The 21,405-nt window shown below is 41.9% G+C and overlaps 2 protein-coding genes across 2 annotated transcripts in view; one reads left to right on the top strand and one right to left on the bottom strand.

The window, feature by feature from the left end:
* Nucleotides 1-13,661, bottom strand: part of YTHDF3 (YTH N6-methyladenosine RNA binding protein F3) — a 25,679-nt gene extending 12,018 nt beyond the window's left edge. The window contains exons 1-4 of the mRNA XM_051609476.1: nucleotides 13,394-13,661; nucleotides 11,250-11,274; nucleotides 5,903-5,988; nucleotides 2,945-4,537 (exon numbers count right to left, since the gene is read on the bottom strand). Coding sequence (XP_051465436.1) covers nucleotides 2,945-4,537; nucleotides 5,903-5,988; nucleotides 11,250-11,274; nucleotides 13,394-13,417 — 1,728 coding nt within the window. The 5' untranslated portion in view covers nucleotides 13,418-13,661. The remainder of the gene's footprint in view (nucleotides 1-2,944; nucleotides 4,538-5,902; nucleotides 5,989-11,249; nucleotides 11,275-13,393) is intronic.
* LOC127380485 (translation initiation factor IF-2) lies at nucleotides 13,661-21,405 on the top strand. The gene is made up of 2 exons (XM_051609477.1): nucleotides 13,661-14,652; nucleotides 19,587-21,405. Exon 1 carries the CDS (start codon nucleotides 13,683-13,685, stop codon nucleotides 14,622-14,624), a length of 942 nt encoding a protein of 313 aa, XP_051465437.1. The 5' UTR covers nucleotides 13,661-13,682; the 3' UTR covers nucleotides 14,625-14,652; nucleotides 19,587-21,405.

Genomic DNA, 21,405 nt, shown 5'->3' with positions numbered 1-21,405 from the left:
GGTCATTCTCCACTCTGCCCTGGTGAGGCCACAACTGGAATAGTGCATCCAGTTGTGGGCTCCCCAGTACAAGAGAGACAGGGAACTACTAGGGAGAGTCCAGAGGGCGGCAACAAAGATGACAGGGGGATGGGAGAATCTCCTTATGAGCAAGGGCTGAGAGAGCTGGGACTCTAGCCTGGAGAAGAGAAGGCTGAGGGGAGACCTTATTAATGCCTGTAAGTATCTAAAGGGTGGGTGCAAGGAGGATGGAGCCAGATTCTTTTCAGTAGTTCCCAGTGACAGGATATGGGGCAACAGGCACAAGCTGGAACACAAGAAGTTCCATTTAAATATGAGGAAAAACTTCTTTTTGGTGAAGGTGACAAAGCACTGGAACAGGCTGCCCAAGGAGGTTGTGGAGTCCCCTTCTCTGAGGATATTCAAGACCCATCTGGATGCAGTACTGAATAATGTGCTCTAGGCAATCCTGCTTTAGCAGGGGAGTTGGACTAGATGATCTCTAGAGGTCCCTTCCAACTCAGACAGTTCTAGGATAAAAACTCTCAGAAACTGTCATTAGTTTAACTCGGACTTCCTGTATCTTAAGTACATATGATGAGGCAGCTCATTCTGGAGGTCATCTTTAAGCATATGGAAAAGAAGGTTATCAGGAGTAGCCAGCCAGATTTCCCAAGAGGAAATAATGCTTTATTAATCTGATAGCTTTCTATGGTGTTGTGAATGAACAGGTAGATGCAAGGAGACCAGTGGATGTAGTCTACTTTGACTTTAGCAAGGCTTTTGACAGTCTCCCATAATATCCTTGTGAGCAAGTTCAGGAAGTGTGGGGTAGAAGAGTGTATAGTGAAATGTATGAAGAACTGGCCAAACAATAGAGCCCAAAGGCTCACTACAATCAATGGTGCAGAGTCCACCTGGAGACCTGTAGGTAGTGGAGTCCCCCAGGGATCAGTATTGGGTCCAGTCCTGTTCAACATCTTCATCAATGACCTGGATGAGGGGGACGGAGAGTATCCTCAGCAAGTGTGCTGATGATACAAAACTGGGAGGATTCACCAGAAGGCTGTGCGACCACACAGCAAGATTTGGACAAACTGGAGAGCTGGGCTAAGAAGAACCTAATGAAGTTCAACAAGAATGACTGTAGAGTCCTGCACCTGGGAAGGAATAACATCATGCACCAATACAGATTAGTGGATGACCTGCTAGAAAGCAGCTCTGTGGCAAAGGACCTTGGAGTCCTAATGAACAAGTTATCCATGGGACAGCAATGTGCCCTTGTGGCCAAGGTCAATGGTATTCTGGAGTACGTAAGGAAGAGTGTGTCCAGCAGGTACAGGGAGGTTCTCCTCCCTCTCGACTCTGCACTAGTGAGACCACATCTGGAATATTATGTGCAGTTCTGAGCTCCCCAGTTCAAGAGGGACAGGGATTTACTTGAGAGTGCCCAACAGAGGTCTACAAGGATGATGAAGGGACCAGAACACCTGTCTTATAGGGAAAGGCTGAGAGACCTGGGGCTGTTTAGTCTAGAGAAGACTGAGAGGGGATCTCATTAATGTATGTAATTATCTGAAGGGTGGGTGTCAGGAAGCACGCACCAGTCTCTTTTCAGTCATGCCCTCTGATAGGACAAGGGGCAATGAATGCAAGCTAGAGCACAGGAAGTTCCACCTCAATATAAGGATGAACTTCTTTACTGGAATGGTTACAGAGCACTGGAACAGGCTCCCCAGAGAGGTTGTGGAGTCTCGCTTCTCTGGAGACTTTCAAGACCTGACTGGATGCTTTTCTGTGTGACCTGCCCTACATTCTGTGGTGGTCCTGCTCTGGCAAGGGGGTTGGACTTGATCTCCAGAGGTCACTTCCAGCCCCTAATATTCTGTGACTCTGTGCTCGAGGTGTATCTCAAATTCATCTACAAAGAGAAAACCTCACTAGACATGCAGCTCTAAAGTAATTTTTTATGATTTATCACAAGTTTGTACGATGCTGTAAAAGAATCAATGCTTACTACAATGCAAGTATTTTCACAAGTGTGTTTTCTCCCAATAGTACTGGGAAAGGTAACTGGTAACAGAGAAATGCAGAGTTCAGTACTGGAGTCATACAGACTGTATGTTTCCCTGAAGATTTTAAGGGAAACAGTAATGTTATTTTATTACACCAATATGCATAATTACAGTCATCTAGTTATAGATCTACCACATGCTGAATGTAGTCCTCGACGAATGAATTTTAAGTTTAGCATACATAGAAACACTACTAGTAATCTATTTTACCCTCTCTTAATTATATTTTGTGGCTTTTACCTACTATAGCAGGAACAAAACCACAAATAAAACATATTAGCTTCCTTTTTTCTGTTATTCCTCTTTTTTAGGAAATGCACTATCAGTAAAGTCCAAAGAATGATTCTTGACACTGTACAAGTCATTACTGTATCACTTCTGTGTTACAAAATTGTACAAAAGACATTGAATCAAGGGTAAAACCTGCCTTTCACTTCAATAATGCTTTCGCTGTTTTTTTTTTAAAGCAGCATTTGAACTGAACTCTTATGTTAAATAAAATCTTCTCCTGTAATTTCAGATCCTGTTTTTTTGATATCCGGAAACCATAAAAAAATCTAGACAACTTCAGTTACAGATAATACACTAGATTTGGTTTTTGTTTACTTTGAAGAGTAACACATGTCAGAAGGCTGCTTATAACAGCCTGTGTTAGTACTGTGGTTAAACACATGCCTGTGTTGACCAAACAATTTAAAAGAACTTAACTCTTCTCATTAAGAGCTGGTTATATCAAGTACAGACCCCTTAGGTAAAACGTACCACTTTCTGCTTCATCACTCGCACAAAGAAATTCCAGTTGTATGAGAAATAAGGTTTCCAAACCCTGCAAAACCAGGAGAGCTACTATAATGACATTGATTTCTTACCCTACGCATGGCTTCCTCCTCCTCTTGACGCTTCTCATAATGTGCAAAGTCATCAAAGATTGAGGTGGTATGCTTGAAAGTAGCAATTATTTTAAGCACTTGCTTGGCTTTTTCTAGGGGTACCTCTTGAGTGTCCCTCGAATTGGTAACCGGTTTGTTGTCATTGTTTTCCAAGCGAATATGCCGCAGTTGATTATTGGGAACGTCTTTGACAAAGATCCATTTGACATCAAACTTCCCCTTCCACTTATCCTGAGACCAGACACCAGCATATGCATTGTAGTCCACAACAGACTTCATCTCAGCCACTCCACAAAAGTGTCCACTGCCATTCACACTGAAGAGTAAATAGAGTGGGCCTTTTCCATTCAGGGAACGGTAAGCAGCATCCAAGCGCTTATTACCATGTTCAGTACTACACCAGATAGAGTACTTAATGGAGCGATGAATATCGTCCTCTGAATAACTTTTGATTATAAACACACGTCCATTCTTCAGATTCCAATCGAAGTCTTTGGGATTGTAGTTGTTTATGGCCTTTAATTTCTCCAGGACTGGGTGCACTTCTGCACCAGAAGGTGAGGAGCTGACAGATACAACACCTAAACCAAAGTTCTCACTACCAGCTCCATTGTTCTGGCTGAAGCCCACACCCCTATTACGAGGAGCTACCCAGCGGTTTTGCAGCTGTTGCTGCTGCAACTGGTGAGGCTGGGCCTGCTGCTGAGGTCCTTGTTGCTGTTGCGGTTGTTGTGGCTGAGGCTGCTGCTGAGGCAGTTGGCTTTGCACCAGTGGTGGTGGTTGAATTAATGGCTGAGGCTGCTGGATTATAGTCTGAGGAGGCAGTACTGGTTGGGCTGGGGGTGCTTTTACCACAGACCCTTTGTCATCCCAAGTTCCAATATTCATGTTGTGTTTTATAGGTGGTGGCGGTACAGCAGGGCCCCCGATGCCTACATTACCTTTAGGCTTGAGTTTCGGCTGAGGTTTAGCAGGCTTCCTTGCAATGGCAGCCCACGAGGTTGGTTTTGGTGCTGAACTGCTAACTGGGGGCACGCTGTTTGCTGCAATGCTTGTCATACCTGTACTGCTCAGAGCTGAACCTACAGTTTTTGTTACAGCAGCTGTCATATCTCCACCAATTTTCAGTCCAGTCATGCCTTGCTCAATGCTGCTAATCCCAGGCACCTTGCTCAGAGTATCACTGCCAAATCCAGCCTGTCCATCTGCTATGGCTCTCCCAAGAGAACTAGGTGGGTAGCCATAGCTGCTGCTGTAAGCAGAGCTTTGCGTTGATTGTCCCTGAGATCCACTTGTCCCCCATGTAGAGAAGTCTGCATTCCCAGGAAAAAAATTAAATCCATGCTGCCCAAGAAACGGAGGGGTATTTCCTAATGCCCCAGGTTGACTAAATACACCATCGGGTATGTAATGGTGTTCACCATTACTCATCTGTCCATAAGTTGTCAAGTATGGCATTGGAGGGTCACCTGCAGTTGACCATGCTGCTTCGCCTAAAGAGTATGGAAATCCAATGGATGGAGCATAATAACTAGGCATATATGGGTCTGACATTGGTGGATAGCTGTTACTCTGTAAGAAAATAAAATCAAAATTCAGCAATACAGACAACTATGCCCAGGGAAAAAAAAAAAAACAGTCCAAAACATTTTTAAGGATTATATGAAAGCATTTGTAACTTCCACCATTCCTTCCAATGTAAAGGATGAAGAAAATATGTTAGATATGGTCACTTTTTCCTCAAGGGACCTTGTCAAAGCACAAAAGAGCTCCTTTTTTATTATATATCATCTTTATTTTCAGTTACTTTTGAGTGCCTCGATGCCAACAGTATCAAGAAAATAACAAGCTACATTAAAAACCAAGTAATAACAACTGCAGTTTTATAAATACAGAAAAATAGCTGCAAATATAATTTAGTTTTGGTATTCTTAGGTTTTTTTTGTCAAATTTTTCACTTCTAATTGGAGACACATGCCAGAATATCATAGTGAAACAGATGCAAGGATGCCTTTTTGTTTCAGGAGGAACAAGAATTAAACTGGAACATTTCCACACTATTGCAAATAGGCATTAAGTACAATCTGTGGTCCAGCAGAACAAAGTTTTCAGATCCCACTCCAAAAACACCTGGGAAACAACAGCATTTACTTCTTAAGAAAGATCTCCAAAATATTTGAATGGCTACCCCCATTTGACTTCTGATGTTGTTTTGGGGAAAAAACTGCACATGATCATCCTCTAGCTGATGCCTCCTTAATGTTTTATCATTTGAAAAAAATGGAAAGGTAAGCAAAATTCTCAAAGCCTTTTAATAATTTGCACTCTCTCTCAAGACTGCTACAACTTACAAACTTAATGTAATGAATATTAACTTTTGATACTAAAACAATTCTCAGCTCTGAATATAAGTAATTCAATTCCTGGCAGAAGAGTTATACCAAAATGTAGTAACATTAAGCGTCAATCTATTATGCCATTAACTGTGAGCTACTTCTACCACCTTCAAGGGAAATCACCTCCAAAAAGTTATTATTTTCTCAGACCAATTGAAACTCAGTTTTGAACTGCAACAAATATATGATTATTACATTATAGATTTAAGGTGTGGGGTTTTGTTTTGGGGTTTATATTTTGTTTTTTTGGGTTTGTTTGTTTGGTTTTTTTTCCCCTCAAGCTTCTTGTAACTCAATCTTTCTGAAGTGAGAGCACAAGTACAAAAACAGAAGACAGTAGAGGATGCTTTTTAACTTAATCTTTTCCAGAATTATCAAGATGACTTTACCTGTTTAAGATGTCTTACAATATGATACGACAGAAATTTTTATTTCAATGGATATTCAGGCAAGTAAGTAATGCTAAGAAATATACTTGAAAAATTAATTAACTCTGGAAGTCAGCTGAACTCCAAAATGAACTTCAAGATAGCAAACTTACCTGATTTGTCTGACTACTTAGATATGGCTCAAAATCATCATCATTTACTGCATCCTTTTGATGAATCGAACCGTTTTGTACTGAAACTAAAAGTAAATCAGTATTAGGTACACTCTGAAAAATGTATGATGCACTTTTAATCTAGATAACATTTCTTAATCACTTGTATACTGAAATACTTGTGCTTTGCTCAGACATGAACATATTGTTGTTAAGAACCACTTTCTTAAATGTAAAGAAAATAGCTCAATTATATTGATGATCCCAATCAGATCTCAGGAGAGGTCTGGAAAGACGCCAACCAGAGCAGACTACTTCTGACCATCCTTTTCTGAGGTCCACAGAGAAGAAACTACAGGCACGCCTTATTTGCACCGGCAACAAATCCAGCATTTCCAGAAGTACCAGACCAAGTGCAAATGTTCAGACCTACCACATCAGACATATTCAATAGGTTCAGGGAAAGCTGCAACATACAACTTTCTCCTGCCAGGAAGAAAGGCAGTTACCTGCCAAGACAACCATGAAGGGCACCAATATTCAGCTATTTAATTTTGTATTTCCTACATAACTATTATACTGTTCTGCATGAGTGGCATCTCTGAAGCTCTGAGGGCACAAAGCAAGGCAGAAAGAAGAGCTGAAGTACCCATGGGTTATTACAGTCCTTTCCCAATGCATAAGCCACTATACGCTGGAATCTCCCCCTACCTGCTCTTCTTGGTCTCCTATTACCTTCAATTTCATCTAAGGCATTACACCTACCTGGGATTTTCCAGCTGCCCAAATTACTTTAAGTGTCTCTCTACCCGCCCCCAGGCTACTATTCAAACAAAGCCAAATTGAACAAATGTCTACTAAGTTCCACTATTTCCCATGGTGCAAAGTAGAACAGGGACTTTAACCAGCAATTTGCAATTATACAACTTGAAGATGAAGGCCTCTCCTCAAAAATAGCTTCCTCTTCTTCCAAACAGAATTTTTTTGTTATTTATCAAATAGGCTCAGTAACAAAAATATATATATATAGTTTTACTGTGATGACAGCATAAAGTTACAACAAACCCAATTTTCTTACAGCTGGAGATGCTGAGTTAGGAGCCGATTCTGTATTTTCCCCCTTTTAGCAAAAGCTTCTGAAAAGTACATACAACCATGTAACTAAACTTTCAGCTATATTGGAGTTACTTTTTAAGGGTGGGGTTTTTTCTGTTCCATTGGGGGTTACTTTGGGCTCCCAAAGATCACACTGCAAAACAAGTGGTGCCTGGATCCAGTCACTTTTTTTTTTCATATTTGACTTTTAACACCCCTAAAACAAACTGCCTTCAGTGAATGAACCTAGCTGAAAAAAATTACAAATAGATATAAACCCAAGGAATAACCAAATTCTGGAAAAATTTATTAACATTAGACAGCAGTAAATAGAGCTAAAAATTATTAATTTAACACAGAACAACAGAGGATTTTTTTTTCAAAACAAGTATCTGGGAATAAAAAAAACAACTTATGTTTTGAGAATCTTCTTGACATTTTAAGAGTCACAACACTTGACACTTCAGTTATTAGAAACTGGCACAATGCATTTGTATACTAGCCACCATGAAACACGACCAGCAATGGTGAGCACAATGCATTTTCACACTTGGTAGAACAATATTCCCAGCTAAATACCCAATTTAAATGAACATTAGGTGTTAGGACTTTTTTCCATAAGTAGTTTCAGTTTAAGGTCATTAATCACCCTGAATTAACACACAATGGTAACATTAATGAGCTGGAACACTGTATTTCTATTTATGTTTAGCCCAGTCACACAAAGGATGAACCTCAGAATCTTTTGTGCATGTCATGTCCATTACTTAACCAAACAACATGGAGAGCACAACTTGCACATAGAATTCTGTTAGAATGAAAAACAGACAGTGGCATACAAGTTCCTTAAAAGCATGCAACCACAAATAAAGAAATAAACAGCTGCATGCCAAGACTAGAATCCTATCAAAATTAATCTCCTCATACTCACAGCTAATCTTCATAAAACGTGCATCTGCTGTGTTCATTGTTTCAGAGGTATCTAAAGGTCACTTAAGACAGTATTATTTTTGGTCTCGCCATTACAACTAACACAGAAAATGTATTTTATTTCTTATTAATTCTGTATTGAGATCTTAAGTCAGGGATACAAAATAGTTCTACATTGACATCTTTCCTAGTTAATATATACATCTCCCAGTGAAATAGCATCCATCAGAAGTGCTTTTCTTTGGCTTTTCATTCTAACTTTACATCATGTGTTAATAATGAAGAATGTAGCCCACACAACACATTCAACAAGAGCAGATACATTAAGAGGTATGCCTCATTCCCAAAATCTCACGTTAAGTGTTTCAACTAAACGGGTAGTAATGAAGAACACTAGCTGAAACTAATCTGTGGTTACTAAAAATATCTGTATCAATCCAACACTCAATATACCATACACTTCCGCAAACACTGAAAAACATACAATGTAATTAGATATTGGCAAGAAACAAGTCAACAAATAAAAAAAAAACCTTAAAGGTTATATTCTTTTAACTGCTCCTGTCCTTTGAATAACCACTTCCAAAATGCACAAACGATGGCCAAAGGCATAAGAATAAATTTTTAATTAGAGAAAGCCATTACACCTTGATTAACATGGAGAATAAATAGAAAAAGAAACATGTAACATTTCATTCTTGTTTTAAACCTAATACTTACATTTAAACCTTCTACAAAACAAAAAAATTATATACGTAATATGCAAGCACAACTTAGTACTTGCTATCTTTGGTGTACTTTGCTACCATAGGTGTGATACAACAAACAAAAAGGGGAAAAAAGTTTCAGGAATGCCCCTTTTCCCCTGCTCAAATATCCCCCTGTAAACATGATTTGATTGATATCAGTTCTACAGTTTTATGTCAACTGTAGAGCAGATGACAACTAGAATAAGAAAACTTTCAAGACAGAGTGATTTTACTCATTCAAATCTCTGAAACACTAAGATCTGACACAATGGACAGATAGTACTGTTCCACACACTAGGACTTCAATCCCACAAATTCTGGTGAAGGGTAATATGACAGTACACCAATTTAAAATTAACTAGAATAAAGCATCCAAAACATTTTTCTCAACAATGCAAATCAGCTACCTCCTGGTATCATCTGCAGGTCCAATATTTTTTGTTCTAATATGAAAAATATTCTATTTCCATGCATACACCCCTTGTACTTACTGGTCACTCACATTCTCTCACCAGATATGTGGAGAGCAACCTTCTTCCTGTCCTCCTGGAAGTTAATTCTCTTATGCACAGAACCAACTTTGGATCAGTCTGTTAACTCAGCATTTCTTCCTCCCTCAAAAGCTCCTTTAAACTGGGACCTATCATGACACCTAAGAAAGATGACTGTCTACCAACATGTGATCAGTAAAGATTGCTCATACTGACTTAATTTATCCTCTTGAAAAAGTCTCTAATCCAAAGCCAACTAGACGTGCTACACTGCACTAGCATGCTCGATCTTCTAGCCTTTTAATCTAATGCTAAATCATAATTTGTTTTCATTAAACAGACATTATGCCAAATAATTTAACACAATGGAGGAGATTATCGTTTTGTTTCACTAGTTTTCATTTAGGTCTTATTCTCACCAAGAGAATACACAATAAGAATCCACCTTTTAAAAAGATGCACTCCATAAAAATCCAAGTTCAGAAATGCAAAAATCTCTTTCTTACACAGCAAACTAAAGGATGTGTTTTGATTCAAACATTCTGCAGCATTTACAAATTATAGCACATAAAAATATGCTCACATAAAGAAATTAAAGAAAAGCTGACTTGTACATTTTCATGATTAAACAAGCTGCAACATAAGACCTGAACAGAAATGCTTATACTTCCAGTCCAGTTCATATAGAGATGGAGTATTTTTCAAAAACTACTTGTATGATTCTCTAGCAGATGCATTGCAATAACCTCACTAAAACTGAGATATGGTAATTCAAAGATTATGAGGCCGTAAACTACTTACTAAAACAAATCTGACTTTTCTTCTCATTTAAGGGCAATATGGAAAGTATAAACACAAACTATTTCAAAGATGTGAAGAAACAGTCAAAATCTTCAGCTTCCAGAGAAAAGGTAGAAGTATTAGAATACAAGAGAACCAGTACTCAAGAATGACTGAACTGAGAAGGTTTGAGAAGGTAAACACAAGTTTATTTTTCTCTGAATGCAAAAAAATTAGAAGGAATAGGCCTAGTTCAGCAAGATTAAGGAACCATGTGCCACCTCATAAGCGATATGGGTAATAAGAAGCAGATATCTGCACATAGACAGAATAATAAAATCAGTATGCTGCAGATAACATTAAATGACAGCTCACAGAGAACAATTAGATTAGTTCAGATAATGAACAGCAGGAAGCAAAGAGTATGCGAACTCCAAAAAAGGTTCAAATAAATAATACGTATATTAACACACGAAGGCAGCTGTGTGCATGCTATTCTATAGCTCCACTTGCTAAGCACTCAAGATTTAAATGGTTGTAAGTGTACTGATTGGGCAAAAAGAATTCCCAATAGTATATTACTCTTTATGACAAAGATAACAAATTTCAGGCCGCCAATAAATTGCAAGATATAATCTGAGATGCCATTTACAACAGACTTGTCAGTAATTTTAGAAAGAATATTACGTAGCTAGTTCCTTGTTTCTGTGAGAGAATAAACTACATTGAGTACTGTATTTAAAAATTAAGATGATGACAAAATCATGAAAAAAGTAGAAAAGCAGAAAGCCTACAAGCCTTGAGAGAATATTCTATACTGATGCTAAAATGAAGAAGAAAACCCACAAAATTTCTGAGCAAAAGGAAGATGATGTGTTTAAAGCACAGATATGAGTAAATAGTCGCATGGCTCTTGTCTTGCAAGCTAAGGAGGCTGTTCAAAAGATTCCTCCTGACAACTCAAGTACACTGCTTCTATCCACTGTTCAGAAAGGCCCAAGTTATACTGTTAAAGAGATTATATGAGCATATCACAAAGTCAGCTAGAAAAGAAATAGCTATGTTGTCATCCAATTTCTGACATTCATCTTCATTTACAAAATAAAATGTTTTAAACTGATGTACTGTCGTGCCACAGTAAAAATGCCAGAAAGTAACATTTCGGTACACAATTTCCTGTCATCCTGCTCTGAAATAAGATATCCTATAGCTACATTCTCTTCTCAAGATTGTCTGAAGTACATTAACCTCTGTAAACAGCAATATCAAAGATTTAGACAGAAATACAAGAAATCAGCTTACCTTTATTTCCTTGTCCTTTAGGTCTCTGTATATAGGAATGGGGAAAAAAAAAAAAAAAAGGAAAACAAGTTCAGTTAGAATCATCTAATGTTTACTTTAGGGCAATTCAGTTTATTTGCCAATTCTGCTCTTTTCAACTTCAATATCATTTCAAGTATGTAAACTATTATTAAAAACATGCTATTATAAAAACATCACAGTATTATATAAAATAATAAAATATTACCAAAAAAACCAACAAATTAATTTTAGAATTGAAATAATTTCACAAGAAAAAGCATTTCAATAATCTAGTCTTTCTACAGCATGTTAAGCTTAAATGGTGTTGAAAACCTGAGAAACAAATTAATTTGTATTGTTCCCCTCCCTGAGAAACAAGCAACAAAGCATAGAGTAGAAAACCAAAGAAAGTTAGAGCTTAAGATTACTGCCAGTACTAGAACTTTGTTATCAAATGTCACCTTTTAAGTTGACTGTTGGGTGCTTACCAGAGAAGAACCTACAATATCTTTCTTTTTAGATTAAAAAAAAAATATATATATATACAGTGATATTGTAAGCTTAACGATGAGTTGTTAACTATTCCTTGCCCAGGCAATAACGTTGAGAAAATTAGACAGTCTGTATGAAGCTTTCACACAAGGAGCTAATACCTTAAGGAGGAATTTTTAATATTTTTTTTTTTTAGGATTAGAGTATGAAACACTGCTAATCTGTCATGCACTAAGAACCACTAACAGTACAAGTCACAGTATCCTTAAGTCCTCTACAGCAACATAAAATACCTCAGAAAAACAAATGCTAGCCCATGAAAATCTAATTCATCTTCTCATAGTAAGTACAACTAAGCATGAGTAGGCATCCAGGCTCCATGACTCTCTAACAGTTTTTAGTCTTGATAAACTCAGTATTCAGAGGTTTGAAAGTTTAAGAGGCAACTACCTCCATCTTGCTTTTACATGCAACTGTCTGTTATTAAGACTGTTTAACAATGCTCTATGTCAAGCTGCACTGATTAGTCACCTCCCTCTCCCAAAATCAGAGAAAAATCTCTGTAACTTTAAAAACCCCAACCACCTCATATTTTTGGATAAGTCTAATCCAGACACAAAGGCACACAGAGCACAACAGACATAGAACTAAAAAACTTGGTTAGATGTAGCCTTCGAGGAAAACAGCAATGAAAAGCTAAGAGGTCACTGAGCTAGTGACAAATGCATGGAAGGAAACTGGACAGCATGCAGAGAGACAGAAGAAACAAAACATTTTAAGTACAGAGGGGAAATAAAAGGGGGCAGTGGACTGCAGGGCCAAAACTTTTGGGAAGTGGCAGAGGCCCACGGAGCAAGCTAAGACCAAGACAGAACAGCTTCCAGCCAGAAAAATAGGCCAGCAGAGGCCTAGCAAAGATAAAAAATAAACTCTGAGCTGTGTGAAGAACCAACTAAAGAAGGGCAGCAGAATGCATGGGCAGAAACAGAGCGTAACAGCTGGCAGCAGCGGGGGCCGCGGGGAAGGAGCAGAAACCAGAGGCCCGAAGGAAGAAGAGCCGGGTGAAGAGACACAAAGGCACGAAGAGAAAGGGTGCGGTGAAGAGAATGAGGGGAACGCAGGGCTGAGAAGCGGGAGCGGGGCGCCGCGGGCAGCCCGCCGCCAGGACGCCCGGCGAGCGGGGAGAGAAAACGGGGCCGCGGAGGGGCCTGGCCGGGGAGGGCTCGCTGGCGGGACGGGAACACACAAAGAGGCCAGGCGGGGGAGCCGGGCCGGCCAGGCGGCAGGCCCGGAGCGCGGGGCCGAGCGCCGGCGGGTGGGGAGGCGGAGCGGCTCTGGCGCGGATCAGCGGTTATAAATAGGGGCTGCCGGGGCTGGGAAAGGGGCCCGGCATCCCGAGCGCCGCCGGCTCCGATGGATCGCTGCTTCCCATGGCGGCGGGGAGGGAGAGGGAGAGGGGAGGAGGCAGAGGGAGAGAGACGTAGAGAGAGGGAGGGAGGGAGGGGAGAGGCCGCCAACCGCGCCGCCCCGGCGGCGAAGGAAGGTGCAGGTGGCCGCCCGGCCGCCGCCCCCCCCGCCGGGGATAACGACGGGCCAGGGTAGAGGAAAGGGCAGGCAGCGGGCGGCCACCCCCCTCGCCCCGCGGCCAGTACCTGGTCGACGCTGGTGGCTGACATTCTTCACGGGGAGCCGCGATCCCCTCGCTCCGCTCCGCCTGGGCCTCGAGTGATTCCGCACGCCGGGGCCGCTCGCTCGCCCGCCCGCCCGCCCGCCCTCCGCCGCGCCGCTCGCCTCCGCCGCCTCCTCCCCGCCGCCGCCTGATTGTCGCCGCCGCCGCCTGGGCTCGCTGCTGCCGCCGCCGATCGGATTCCCGCTGGAAGGAGCCGGCCGGCCGGACGCAGCGCCGCTTCCCCCCCTTGCTCCGGGCTCCGCTTCCCCACAATGGCGGACGGGCTCCGGCTCCCACTTCCGCTCCGCGCAGCCCTGACCTTCCGCTCCCCCTCCGCGGCGCCGCCGCTGACCTTTCCCTTCCCGTCCCCGCCTCCGCGTCACGTGGGGCGGGAAGGGGCCCCGCGCGCCTGCGTGCGTGCGTGCGTGCGCGCGCGCGCGCAGCGGGAGGCGGGCGGAAGGACTTGGCGCCCCGCCCCGCCTGCCCGGCACCGGGGGCGCGCGCGCGCGCTCGGCGGGGAGCGGCGTCCGCTGCTTGTCCGCTTCCGTGCGGGGGGGGGAGCGCGGCGGGGCCGTCAGGGGCTCCAGCCCTGCGGGAGGTCCTGCCCCCGGTGGGCCCCGCAGCCCGCCCTCCCGCTTGGGCGAGGCCCCGCTGCTTCTCCCGCCTCACCTGCGGGCGGGGCGCGGCGCGGTGGCCGAGGGCGAGTGCCGGTGCCGGGGGCCGGAGCGCGGGCTGCGTGCTGCTCCCGGCCGCGGGAGCCTTTGGGTGGCGGGGCCAGGGACGGGTGTCCCGCCTGCGCTTCGCCCGGTGCCTGCCCAGGCTGCGTCGGGAGGCCTGTCCTTCGCTCCGGGCGCGGGGGGGAGAAGGACCCGCGGTTCGTGCCGGGCGCCGCGTGCACCGGCCGGGCTCGCGAGGCGCCCCGGCGCTCCAGCGGCCTGAGCGCGCGGTCGGCAGGGGCCTGGGGGCCTCCGGTCGCCAGCGCCGGGGAAAAACCGAGCCCGCTCCCGCAGCGCCTCGGGGAAGAACGGGGCGTTTGTCGGCTTGAGTCTGAAACGCCCGACACGGTAATGAGGACGCTGCTTAGAGTCTTGAGGAGAGAACGCCTGAAGTCCCGCACCGTCTGTGCCGGAGACGTGCCTGTTGGGGCTCTGAGAGGGTGCATCACTCAGGGCTTACTTAGGAAACTTGGTGTACGTCTGTTCTTCACAAAGTAAAGCGTGTCTTCTGATTGCGTTTTTTTCGGTTGGTGCATTTTTGTTCTTGTTAGTTTTTCTTGTTTTTTTTTTTTGGCGGGGGGTTGGGGTTTGATTTATATTTTTTTTGTAAGCGATTGCACAAAGCCATCCTGGAAAATAACTGGGTAATTAGCAGCTCTGGGTTAAAGAGACAGGTTATAGTGGATAACAATTTCTGTTGTCAAAAATCGACGTGATGGTGGAAGGGACCCAGACTTCATGTAGATGAGGCTTGCAAAGCGCTTATTTATTCTCTTGTAGCGCAGTCGTAATTTTGACAACCACACATCTATAAGTGTCTGCTAAAGTCTAGAGGGAAGCAGCAAGGATGATTAAAAGTCTGGAAAATAAAAGATGGAAAGAAATGGCCTTGGCTGGACTAGAAGGAGAGGAATGGGAGCTGATATGAAGAAAATAATGAAATATTTCTGTGCTTAAAACAAAGGGGTAATTTCTGCCTGCATTCTTTCAAACAGGACAAAATACGGATTTAAACTGCAGCTGGCAAAATTTAAAGGTGATCTCTTAGGAAACCTGGATGAACTAGTTGACCTAGTTAAATCTGCAGACTTAACTTGGGATAGGACTCTTTAAAACTGTCAAAGCAAGTAAAACTGCACCCCCACCACTGTAACAGCACAGTTATAAAGCAGATGGGACCCTTGGATTTAGTCTTTTAAATAATATTTATTTCCTTTTTCTCATGTTTTTCGTAGGCAGCTATAGCATGAGGGAATTCTCACTTCTTGATGAAGTGATTCTAGTTTACATACAGAAAATAAAGATTGAGTAGGCAGAGGAAAAGTAAAACCAAGTCAAAGGGAGCACAGGGACTTGGGTGGAAAGCATGCATACGTTAGATAGTCTTCTTACCAATAAGCTAGACATTCATTTCTGCCTTTGGTTTGTTGAGGGGCTTTGTTTGTTTGGCATCTGATGTCTTATTTCATTTAACCACAGTGAAATAACTTCAAGCCCAGAATTATTTTTGGTGTGATGAGAATACTGCCATAAGAAATGTGAGTTCTGACCTCTTTCCACTGAGAGTGGAATTCTGATCTCAGTATTTCTTAGGTCATGGGGACTACCAGCTATGGCTAAAACCTGTCTGACATCAGGAGCACTCAATGAGTATCTGCCACTTAAGTCCACTAGGGAAACTAGGCCAGTGAAACAATCAGCTTTAAACCTGGTTCATGGCACCTTGTCAGTTCTCAGAATTGTATCCTTAAACCTAGGAAGTGTATTTTTTTTTTAGATCCCCCTATCTTTACAATCATAATACTATGTTGAAGTGCCAGTTTTGAAAATGGTGTTAGCCCTGCTGATTAAACCAAGAAGTTTTGAAAGTAAGCAGCCAAGAACTGTGAAAATGGGCATCAGGAAAGGAGAACTCATGTATTATTTGTTTAAGATCTCAATGGTTTTGACCCAATGCCATAAATTTTATGAGGCTGACAGTTGGTTTTGAATGTTCAGGGTTTTAAACATTGCTCTGTTTATAGAAGTACTGTATTGCCTTTGAGAAAGTGCTGGCCCCTAGTGACTTAATAGCATGTATTCAGTTGAACATGCAATGTAAGAGTGGAATAAATAAAAGCAGTAGGAATTTTGAATTCAGTTTATAATGGTTGCTGTGATTTGTGTGGCAAAAATCCAATGTGCTGCAAATATTTCTTGTTTTTTGATAATGTTGGTGCCTGTGCTGGGAAGTGATTCTACATCATTCCTCCTTATCTATACCATTAGGAATGTGGTAGAGTGGAAATCATCCTTAAAGTTAGTGCAAGTTCAGCAGGATTGCAGTCTGCACTGCAAGCTTTACAAAGTCTTAGGTTCAAATGAACCTTTTTGATGGGGAATAAAGCAAGCCTCTGAGGACTTGCTGGAATGCTGTGTGGCTATTAATTCTGTAATGTTATAGCTCAAGTTCCGGCCTTATTTGGCTCTAGAGGCTTTGGAAATAGATACTGTTTGCTTTTCCAAATGCTTTTAAGAATTTCCCCCCCTCCCTCTAATTTTCCATCATCTGATCATTAAATTCAGGAAAAATCGTTTTGTGACCTGAACTATTGTAGTTTGATTCCACAACCCTTTTCCATCATATCTTACTGAAGATTTGCATCATCCATGTGCATGACTTGCGGAGTTGGTGCAGATGGAGCTATGTCTAAGCCACTATGCTGGCAGTTCTCCAACTGCACTTAACTGGACAGGAAGCGCCAACCAACAGTAATGTTCTCTTCAGGACTTCAATTCCTCATGGTTATTTGAAATGCAGACCCAACAGATGTGGGCTCATGATCCCAAAAAGGTCTGGAGGCCCTTCTAAAAATGTAGCTCTAGTCTACAACAGAGTTTAGGAGGAGGACAATTCCCATTGCTTAACCATTAAGTCAGTAGGTCTTTATCAAAGTCTTTCCTGTTATATTCAACAAAGCCTGTTGAATTTTTCCATCCCTGCTTTCAGAGTAGTGATTCTGCCAACTTAAATGAAAACGTAAAGGGCAAAAAGATGATGGCATCTACCCTTTTGAGATACGTTTTTCCCTTCAGTTTCACCAGACAAAACCAGAATAATGTATGTATTTTTAAAATCGGGAAAACTTTATGGTAATGACTTCTTTGAAAATTATTGAGATTTAAGACACAAGTTCCTAAGTGCTCAGAAAATGTAGTGAGGATTCTTTTCTTAGCCGGTAAAATGTAAAAAAGACCAAGTCCAAATAACTTGTTTTCTCTTATGTCTTAAAGGCTGTCACTGGACTGTAAAACAGGTGCTTTGTCAAGTCTTGCCTACAGCTCAAAGAGACAGTGAAAATACTTGTTATATAAGCATAAAATGCTTGCTACTAGTGTTCTTCTGTTTCTACTGCCTCAAAAAAAAAAAAAAAAAAAATCAGTGAATTATGATCTAGTGTTTGTGAAAGACCTTCTCCAAGCAGTAAGCTGGACTAGATATCACCACCAACCAACATTTTTATGATTATCTGGGATTGAAAAAGTCTGGATGGTTCATGAGACAAAGTCAAAGCTCAGGTGTAGGTCACTGCTGAGGAACCTGCTTTCCAGGGTGTCCCAGTTATTAGCACACATCCAGCTGCAACTTGGCATTGCACCTCAGCTGCCTGGCTCTGGGGCCAAGAGACTGGGCCACCCAACTTCATCTGGTATGTCGGATCTACCACATTGTTGAAAGCTCTCATAAGGCAGCCAGAAATTAGTGAAAACCAGCTCAACTGCAGATAATTAAACAGTTTCTCTCTGAGTGTGTGAGATTTAGTTAAAATAGGCGTATATACTTTTATCATGTATTGTTTAGTCAGTGATAGATAAATATATGCTGTGCACCCTGTGTGAAATTCAATCCTATGCTGAAGGCGAGGGTAGGTTGCAGATTCCAGCAAGCATTCTTTTCTAATGTTTGAATAGTACATTAGCATGTATGGAATGGGGAATTTAAAAATGTGCAACAGACATTCTGGAAAATACACTGACCATAAAAGAGTGATAAAGTTGTATAATATGCTAAAATTGTTGATGCACTTCTTGGGAATGAGGAAATAAAGGCTTGCACTTATGAAAGAGTTTGGAGAAAAACATCATAGGAAAGGACTGCAAAATTGTATGAATTTACTGTAAATCTTAGAATAAAAGTATAATTGATGGGCAAATTAAATAGAATGCAATAGCTAACACTGACAGTTAAGCAGCTAGGTTAGTGTATGCTGTCTTTAAAAAGGAGATTCTGGTGTTTAAACCATTTTTCACCTCCTAGATACTTTGATTTTCTTATCTTTGTTATCCAGCATGTTATTTTTGCTGGGCTCCATTATCTGGGAGGATGAGGTAACACAGGAGCTTTTTCTACTGGCAAGCTCTTTCCCAGATACATACTGATGTAAAGTATTAGTATATTTGATAATAAAGTGTGCTAAATATTTGGCCTAAGGAAGCATGTAGTCACAAATCACACTAGGCTGGGTCCACAAAAATTACTAGTTGCTGACAGATCTGCACTTATAAAAGACAGTCTTAAACAAATCCCCTAACAAATTCCCTTTATTTCTTACATTCTCTCCCTGAAGCCCTCTCTGTCGATCAGCCTTTTTTAATCTAAATTCCACTTCTATTTTGGGTAAAATGAATGTCTCTGCTACTTTTGCTCTTAATAACATAGAGCAATCTCACTTGAGGTGAACAACGTTACTCATCACAACTGCATGTTTGAAGCTTGGCTATGCCATCATTCTGACTATGGCCTGGAGGGGAGGGTAACAACCAGACACTGTGCTAGAGAAAATTACTAGTGGCTGTAGTTCCTATAGCTGGGGGATACTTTTGGCCCACATTATAGTACTTTTCAGATCTTACTTTCCCCAGTTCATTAGCAGATGTATATAACATCTAGGAAAATTAACAACTGTCTAATTTTTAAAAAGCAGAAAATGTTGCATCTGGCTTTAAATCACACACACTTCTGCATGTAGCAATTCTCTTTTCATAAAGTGCACTGTAGACAGCAGCCCAAGGCCTCTTCCCAGCCTGTTTCAAGTTATTTCATCTGCCAGACAAGAAGCAGCATGTAACTATTGTACAAACAGTGCTCAGAAGCTATACTGTTTGTTCAAATATTTTAGATGACCTGTTGAAAGAAAAAAGCTTCACTAATTCCACTTAGCCTGCTAAATTTGCACTCCAGCACAGGTGCTTATATATTTCATTCCCACTTAAAGATTTGGCATTGATGAGCTGAAAGTAAATATATATAAAGCTGGCATTGTAGGTGCTAAGCTTCCCATGGTAACCTGAGTACCTGAGAATATCAACTGAATGTTATACTTTAGATTCAATTTAATATTTTTCCTGTTTAAGAAAAAAATTGACATGAACTAAGTTATGTGATTATTTCAAAGACAAATTATGTGTTTCCCATCACAGATACTAGATTCAAGTATGATCCCTGAGGTCCCTTCCAACCTGGCATGCTATGATTTTGTGATTCTATGAAAAGTGTACCTGTGGGCTTTTGGTATAGCTGCCTTGGAGATGGAGGAAATTAAACGGCTGTCTACCTTGTCTGATCTCTTAGAGGATCTTTCTGTTACGGGGTTTCAGAGGGGTGAAGAACAACAGGTGCTGATCATTATTACAACAGAGCACCAGTGGCTATAGAAGAGGCCCCAGCATACTATAAACTACCAGAAAATAAGAAGCAGTATGCCCTGTTCCCTGATAGGTCTTGTCATATTGTGAGAGAGCATTGGAAATGGAAGGCTGCTGCATGGAGTCCTATATGACAAGTTACAGAAACTGCTGAAGGCCAAGGTCAGTCAAGTCCATTTGCAGAGGAGAATGCCATGCAGTTGGCTTTAGACACTGCCAAATGAGAAAGGTGACCAAGACTATACTGACTCAAGAATGGCAGCAAATGCCCTGTGAGGCTGTTTGCAGCAATGGAAGCAGAGCAACTGGCAGCAGGGAGGTAAACCCATCTGGGCTGCCACATTGTGGCAAGATACTGCTGACTGGTTAGAGAACCTGGTTGTACAAGTATGTAATATAAAAAGCTCATGTGTCCAAGAGCTGGGCCACTGAAGAGCATCAAAACAACCAGCAGATGGATTGGGCTGCTAAGATTGAAGTGGCTCAGGTGGACTTGGACTGGCAACATAAAGGGTGAATTATTTATAGATCTGTGGGCCCATGACACCTGAGGCCATCAAGGAAGAGATGCAACATATATATAGGCTTGTGATTGAGCAGTGGACTTGGATACTATTGCACAGATTATCCAGGAATGTAAAACGTGCTGCAATCAAGGAAGCCGAGCAGTTAAAGCCTCTCTGCTATGGAGGATGATGGCTGAAATATAGTATGGGGAGGCCCAGCAGATCTGTTATGTCACACTCCCACAAACCTGTCAAGGCAAGCGCTATGTGCTTACCATGGTGGAAGCAACTACTGGATGGCTGGAAACATATCCCATGCCCATTGACACCAACCAAAACATCCTGGGCCTTAAAAAGCAAGTCTTATGGCAACATGGCACCCTAGGAAGACTCAGACAACAGGACTCATTTCTGAAACAACTTCTTCGATACCTAGGCCAAAGGGCATGGTATTGAGTGGGTGTATCACATTCCCTATATGCATCAGCCTCTGGGATAACTGAACAATACAATGGACTGTTAAAGACTACACTAAGAGGAATGGGTGCTGGGACATTCAAATATTGGGATACACGTTATTTAGCAAAAGCCACCTGGTTAGTAAACACCAGGGGATCTACCAGTCGAGCTGATCCTGCCCAATCCTAACTTCTACGAACTGTAAAAGGGAGTCACTACTGTGTCATCACTACTATTGTTGCTATGTGCCATATTGATGGTATTACAGTAACAACCACCCAAATTAATGATGAATTAGCTTTGAGGAAACCAAGCAAAGCATAGCGATTAGAGAACTGAGCAAGCCCAGCAATAATGGAACCAAAACTGGCTTCAGCATGCAACAGCCCAACACCACACACAATCTCTCCTGCCCTGAAGGACAGTTATGACAGGTGGAGCCCAAAGTCATGGATTAAATTAAATTAACTCAACAAACATTTTTAGAGGGATGGACCACAGACGAAGGATATTATATCTATGTGCATATATCAAAAGTCATAAAAAATTGTGTGATTAATTGGAATGTACTGGAAAGTCTGGGATGTGGACTTGACATATCTGGTACAGAATAAAGGGTGGATATTGTC

This window comes from Apus apus, chromosome 2 (genome assembly GCF_020740795.1).
Source record: "Apus apus isolate bApuApu2 chromosome 2, bApuApu2.pri.cur, whole genome shotgun sequence".
Lineage (NCBI taxonomy): Eukaryota > Metazoa > Chordata > Aves > Apodiformes > Apodidae > Apus > Apus apus.
The sequence above is the reverse complement of the archived record's forward strand: the minus strand, read 5'-3'. Positions and strand labels throughout refer to the sequence as shown.